Here is a 6,620-nt window from a genome sequence, read left to right as displayed (position 1 = left end):
AGAGATCATAGATAGTATTCTTTCCCCCCCCGCGCGCTCTTTCCCCCCCCCGCGCGCGCTTTCCCCCCGCGCGCGCTTTCCCCCCCCGCGCGCTTTCCCCCCCCGCGCGCTTTCCCCCCCCGCGCGCTTTCCCCCCCCGCGCGCTCTTTCCCCCCCCCCGCGCTCTTTCCCCCCCCGCTCTCTTTCCCCCCCCGCTCTCTTTCCCCCCCCCGCTCTCTTTCCCCCCCCGCGCGCTCTTTCCCCCCCCCCCCCGCGCTCTTTCCCCCCCCCGCTCTCTTTCCCCCCCGCTCTCTTTCCCCCCCCGCTCTCTTTCCCCCCCCGCTCTCTTTCCCCCCCCGCGCGCTCTTTCCCCCCCCCCGCGCGCTCTTTCCCCCCCCCCCGCGCGCTCTTTCCCCCCCCCGCGCGCTCTTTCCCCCCCCCGCGCGTCTTTCCCCCCCCCGCGCGCTCTCTTTCTCCCCCCCCCCCCGCGCTCTCTTTCTCCCCCCCCCCGCGCTCTCTTGCCCCCCCCGCGCTCTCTTTCTCCCCCCCCCGCGCTCTCTTTCTCCCCCCCCCCGCGCTCTCTTTCTCCCCCCCCCGCACTCTTCCGCCCCCCCCCGCGCTCTCTTTCCCCCCCCCCCCCCGCGCTCTCTTTCTCCCCCCCCCCCCGCGCTCTCTTTCTCCCCCCCCCCCCGCGCTCTCTTTCTCCCCCCCCCCCCCGCGCTCTCTTTCTCCCCCCCCCCCGCGCTCTCTTTCTCCCCCCCCCCCCGCGCTCTCTTTCTCCCCCCCCCCCCGCGCTCTCTTTCTCCCCCCCCCCCCGCGCTCTCTTTCTCCCCCCCCCCCCCCGCGCTCTCTTTCTCCCCCCCCCCCCCGCGCTCTCTTTCTCCCCCCCCCCCGCGCTCTCTTTCTCCCCCCCCCCCGCGCTCTCTTTCTCCCCCCCCCCCGCGCTCTCTTTCTCCCCCCCCCCCCCCGCGCTCTCTTTCTCCCCCCCCCCGCGCTCTCTTTCTCCCCCCCCCCCCGCGCTCTCTTTCTCCCCCCCCCCCCGCGCTCTCTTTCTCCCCCCCCCCGCGCTCTCTTTCTCCCCCCCCCGCACTCTTGCCCCCCCCGCGCTCTCTTTCTCCCCCCCCCGCGCTCTCTTTCTCCCCCCCCGCGCTCTCTTTCTCCCCCCCCGCGCTCTTCCTCCCCCTCCCCCCGCGCTCTCTTTCTCTCCCCCCCCGCTCTCTTTCCCCCCCCGCGCGCTCTCTTTCTCCCCCCCCCCCCCCGCGCTCTCTTTCTCCCCCCCCCCCGCGCTCTCTTTCTCCCCCCCCCCCCGCGCTCTCTTTCTCCCCCCCCCGCGCTCTCTTTCTCCCCCCCCGCGCTCTTCCTCCCCCTCCCCCCGCGCTCTCTTTCTCCCCCCCCCGCTCTCTTTCTCCCCCCCCCCCGCGCTCTCTTTCTCCCCCCCCGCGCTCTCTTTCTCCCCCCCCGCGCTCTTCCTCCCCCTCCCCCCGCGCTCTCTTTCTCCCCCCCCCGCTCTCTTTCTCCCCCCCCCCCCGCGCTCTCTTTCTCCCCCCCCCCCCCCGCGCTCTCTTTCTCCCCCCCCCCGCGCTCTCTTTCTCCCCCCCCCCGCGCTCTCTTTCTCCCCCCCCCCGCGCTCTCTTTCTCCCCCCCCCGCGCTCTCTTTCTCCCCCCCCCGCGCTCTCTTTCTCCCCCCCCCGCACTCTTGCCCCCCCCGCACTCTTGCCCCCCCCGCACTCTTGCCCCCCCCCCGCACTCTTGCCCCCCCCCGCACTCTTGCCCCCCCCCGCGCTCTCTTTCTCCCCCCCCCGCGCTCTCTTTCTCCCCCCCCCGCGCTCTCTTCCTCCCCCCCCCGCGCTCTTCCTCCCCCCCCCGCGCTCTTCCTCCCCCCCCCCGCGCTCTTCCTCCCCCCCCCGCGCTCTCTTTCTCCCCCCCCGCGCTCTCTTTCCCCCCCCCCGCGCTCTCTTTCTCCCCCCCCCCCGCGCTCTCTTTCTCCCCCCCCCCCCGCGCTCTCTTTCTCCCCCCCCCCCGCGCTCTCTTTCTCCCCCCCCCCCGCGCTCTCTTTCTCCCCCCCCCCCTCCTGCACTCTCTTCTAGCCCCTCACCCCCGTCCCCTCTCTCATCCCACACCCCCCCCGTCTCCTCTCTCATTCCAACCCCCCCCCCCCCCACCCTCGTCCCCTCTCTCCGCCCCGGCACCCCTGGCCGAAACCCTCCCTCTCTGGCTCGGCTGTTTTTCACTGAGAAACGATTTCCTCTGGTCTCCAAGTCTCCAACCACACGTGTTCGGTGCTTTTAGCCCGTGGAGGAGCCATTCTTTCCCTCGTCCTCACCTCCCCCCTCTCTCGTCTCCCCCCATCCCCTCTCTCGTCCCACCCCGTTCCCCTGTCTCCCCCCTCAAATCGATGGAATTCTCTGTTCCAGAGAGCTGTGGATGCTGGGTCATCAAATATATTTAAGGTGGAGATAGACAGATCTTTGTGCAATAAGGGAATAAAGGGGAGCGGGCAGGGAAGTGGAGTTGAGTCCATGATCAGATCAGCCATGATCTTATTAAATGGCGGAGCAGGCTCGAGGGGCCAAATGGCCTACTCCTTCCTGCTCCTAATTCTTATGTTCTTCCGTCACCCCCAGAGAGGACCCAATACTCACTGTTTTCTCTCTCTCTCTCCAGAATTGCGAAAAGACGATTCTCTTCAGGACACGGAAACTGATTCATCGGGAGCCCCGCTGCTCAAAGTCTATCTCTAGGGTCGGCGAGCAAGATACCGCACACTGAGAATAACCGGAATGAGTGGCCGGGCAGCCCTGGCCTGATGGAAAGTGTGGAGCTGAAACCCTCCCTCTCTGGCTCTCGGCTGTTTTTCGCTGAGAAACGATTTCCTCTGGTCCCTTCTAGTCTCCAACCAACCGTGTTCGGTGCTTTTAGCCCGTGGAGGAGCCATTCTTTCCCTCGTCCTCCCCCCCCCCCCCCCGCCCCCGCCCCTCACTCGTCCTCCCCCTAAACCCCCCTCACTCGTCCTCCCCCCCCCCATCACTCGTCCTCCCCCCCCCCCCCATCACTCGTCCTCCCCCCCCCCCCATCACTCGTCCTCCCCCCCCCATCACGCGTCCTCCCCCTACCCCCCCTCACGCGTCCTCCCCCTACCCCCCCTCACGCGTCCTCCCCCTAACCCCCCCTCACTCGTCCTCCCCCCCCCCCCATCACTCGTCCTCCCCCCCCCCATCACTCGTCCCCCCTACCCCCCCTCACGCGTCCTCCCCCTAACCCCCCCTCACTCGTCCTCCCCCCCCCCCCCCCATCACTCGTCCTCCCCCCCCCATCACTCGTCCCCCCTAACCCCCCCTCACGCGTCCTCCCCCTAACCCCCCTCACGCGTCCTCCCCCTAACCCCCCCTCACGCGTCCTCTCCCCCCCCCCCATCACTCGTCCTCCCCCCCCCCCCATCACTCGTCCTCCCCCCCCATCACTCGTCCCCCCTAACCCCCCCTCACGCGTCCTCCCCCTAACCCCCCCTCACGCGTCCTCTCCCCCCCCCCCCCATCACTCGTCCTCCCCCCCCCCCCATCACTCGTCCTCCCCCCCCCATCACTCGTCCCCCCTACCCCCCCTCACGCGTCCTCCCCCTACCCCCCCTCACGCGTCCTCCCCCTAACCCCCCCTCACTCGTCCTCTCCCCCCCCCATCACTCGTCCTCTCCCCCCCCCCCCCCATCACTCATCCCCCCTACCCCCCTCACGCGTCCTCCCCTACCCCCTTCACGCGTCCTCGCCCTACGCCCCCCTCACTCGTCCTCGCCCTATACCCCCCTCACCTGTCCTCGCCCTACGCCCCCTCACTCGTCCTCGTCCTCGCCCTACGCCCCCCTCACTCGTCCTCGTCCTCGCCCTACGCCCCCCTCACTCGTCCTCGCCCTACGCCCCCCTCACTCGTCCTCGCCCTACGCCCCCCTCACTCGTCCTCGCCCTACGCCCCCCTCACTCGTCCTCGCCCTACGCCCCCCTCACTCGTCCTCGCCCTACGCCCCCCTCACTCGTCCTCGCCCTACGCCCCCCTCACTCGTCCTCGCCCTACGCCCCCCTCACTCGTCCTCGCCCTACGCCCCCCCTCACTCGTCCTCGCCCTACGCCCCCCTCACTCGTCCTCGCCCTACGCCCCCCTCACTCGTCCTCGCCCTACGCCCCCCTCACTCGTCCTCGCCCTACGCCCCCCTCACTCGTCCTCGCCCTACGCCCCCCTCACTCGTCCTCGCCCTACGCCCCCCTCACTCGTCCTCGCCCTACGCCCCCCTCACTCGTCCTCGCCCTACGCCCCCCTCACTCGTCCTCGCCCTACGCCCCCCTCACTCGTCCTCGCCCTACGCCCCCCTCACTCGTCCTCGCCCTACGCCCCCCTCACTCGTCCTCGCCCTACGCCCCCCTCACTCGTCCTCGCCCTACGCCCCCCTCACTCGTCCTCGCCCTACGCCTCCCTCACTCGTCCTCGCCCTACGCCCCCCCTCACTCGTCCTCGCCCCCCTCACTCGTCCTCGCCCTACGCCCCCCTCACTCGTCCTCGCCCTACGCCCCCCTCACTCGTCCTCGTCCTACGCCCCCCTCACTCGTCCTCATCCTCGCCCTACGCCCCCCTCACCTGTCCTCGCCCTACGCCCCCCTCACTCGTCCTCGCCCTACGCCCCCCTCACTCGTCCTCGCCCTATACCCCCCTCACCTGTCCTCGCCCTACGCCCCCTCACTCGTCCTCGTCCTCGCCCTACGCCCCCCTCACTCGTCCTCGTCCTCGCCCTACGCCCCCCTCACTCGTCCTCGCCCTACGCCCCCCTCACTCGTCCTCGCCCTACGCCCCCCTCACTCGTCCTCGCCCTACGCCCCCCTCACTCGTCCTCGCCCTACGCCCCCCTCACTCGTCCTCGCCCTACGCCCCCCTCACTCGTCCTCGCCCTACGCCCCCCTCACTCGTCCTCGCCCTACGCCCCCCTCACTCGTCCTCGCCCTACGCCCCCCTCACTCGTCCTCGCCCTACGCCCCCCTCACTCGTCCTCGCCCTACGCCCCCCTCACTCGTCCTCGCCCTACGCCCCCCTCACTCGTCCTCGCCCTACGCCCCCCTCACTCGTCCTCGCCCTACGCCCCCCTCACTCGTCCTCGCCCTACGCCTCCCTCACTCGTCCTCGCCCCCCTCACTCGTCCTCGCCCCCCTCACTCGTCCTCGCCCTACGCCCCCCTCACTCGTCCTCGCCCTACGCCCCCCTCACTCGTCCTCGTCCTCGCCCTACGCCCCCCTCACTCGTCCTCGCCCTACGCCCCCCTCACTCGTCCTCGCCCTACGCCCCCCTCACTCGTCCTCGCCCTACGCCCCCCTCACCTATCCTCGCCCTACGCCCCCCTCACCTGTCCTCTCCCTACGCCCCCCTCACCTGTCCTCGCCCTACGCCTCCCTCACTCGTCCTCGCCCCACGCCCCCCTCACTCGTCCTCGCCCTACGCCCCCCCTCACTCGTCCTCGCCCTACGCCCCCCTCACTCGTCCTCGCCCCCCTCACTCGTCCTCGCCCTACGCACCCCTCACTCGTCCTCGCCCTACGCCCCCCCTCACTCGTCCTCGCCCTATGCCCCCCTCACCTGTCCTCGCCCTACGCACCCCTCACTCGTCCTCGCCCTACGCCCCCCCTCACTCGTCCTCGCCCTACGCCCCCCTCACCTGTCCTCGCCCTACGCCCCCCTCACCTGTCCTCGCCCTACGCCCCCCTCACTCGTCCTCGCCCTACGCCCCCCTCACTCGTCCTCGTCCTCGCCCTACGCCCCCCTCACCTGTCCTCGCCCTACGCCCCCCTCACTCGTCCTCGCCCTACGCCCCCCTCACTCGTCCTCGTCCTCGCCCTACGCCCCCCTCACTCGTCCTCGCCCTACGCCCCCCTCACCTATCCTCGCCCTATGCCCCCCTCACCTATCCTCGCCCTACGCTCCCCTCACTCGTCCTCGCCCTACGCCCCCCTCACTCGTCCTCGCCCTACACCCCCCTCACTCGTCCTCGTCCTACGCCCCCCCTCACTCGTCCTCGTCCTCGCCCTACGCCCCCCTCACTCGTCCTCGCCCTACGCCCCCCTCACTCGTCCTCGCCCTACGCCCCCCTCACTCGTCCTCGCCCTACGCCCCCCTCACTCGTCCTCGCCCTACGCCCCCCTCACTCGTCCTCGCCCTACACCCCCCTCACTCGTCCTCGCCCTACACCCCCCTCACTCGTCCTCGTCCTCGCCTACGCCCCCCCTCACTCGTACTCGCCCTACGCCCCCCTCACTCGTCCTCGCCCTACACCCCCCTCACTCGTCCTACACCCCCCTCACTCGTCCTCGTCCTCGCCCTACACCCCCCCTCACTCGTCCTCGCCCTACACCCCCCTCACTCGCCCTACACCCCCCTCACTCGTCCTCGCCCTACACCCCCCTCACTCGTCCTACACCCCCCTCACTCGTCCTCGCCCTACACCCCCCTCACTCGTCCTCGTCCTACACCCCCCTCACTCGTCCTACACCCCCCTCACTCGTCCTCGCCCTACACCCCCCTCACTCGTCCTCGTCCTACACCCCCCTCACTCGTCCTACACCCCCCTCACTCGTCCTACACCCCCCTCACTCGTCCTCGCCCCCCCCGGAC

At 71.0% G+C, this 6,620-nt stretch overlaps 1 protein-coding gene across 1 annotated transcript in view; it reads left to right on the top strand.

Moving 5' to 3' along the window:
• Positions 1–2,994, top strand: part of LOC139279330 (keratinocyte differentiation factor 1-like) — a 5,506-nt gene extending 2,512 nt beyond the window's left edge. The window contains exon 3 of the mRNA XM_070898451.1: positions 2,644–2,994. Within this exon, the coding sequence (XP_070754552.1) occupies positions 2,644–2,720 (77 nt within the window). The 3' untranslated portion in view covers positions 2,721–2,994. The remainder of the gene's footprint in view (positions 1–2,643) is intronic.
• Positions 2,995–6,620: the final 3,626 nt, after the last annotated feature.

This window comes from Pristiophorus japonicus, chromosome 14, assembly GCF_044704955.1.
Source record: "Pristiophorus japonicus isolate sPriJap1 chromosome 14, sPriJap1.hap1, whole genome shotgun sequence".
Taxonomy (NCBI): Eukaryota; Metazoa; Chordata; class Chondrichthyes; family Pristiophoridae; genus Pristiophorus; species Pristiophorus japonicus.
The sequence above is the reverse complement of the archived record's forward strand: the minus strand, read 5'-3'. Positions and strand labels throughout refer to the sequence as shown.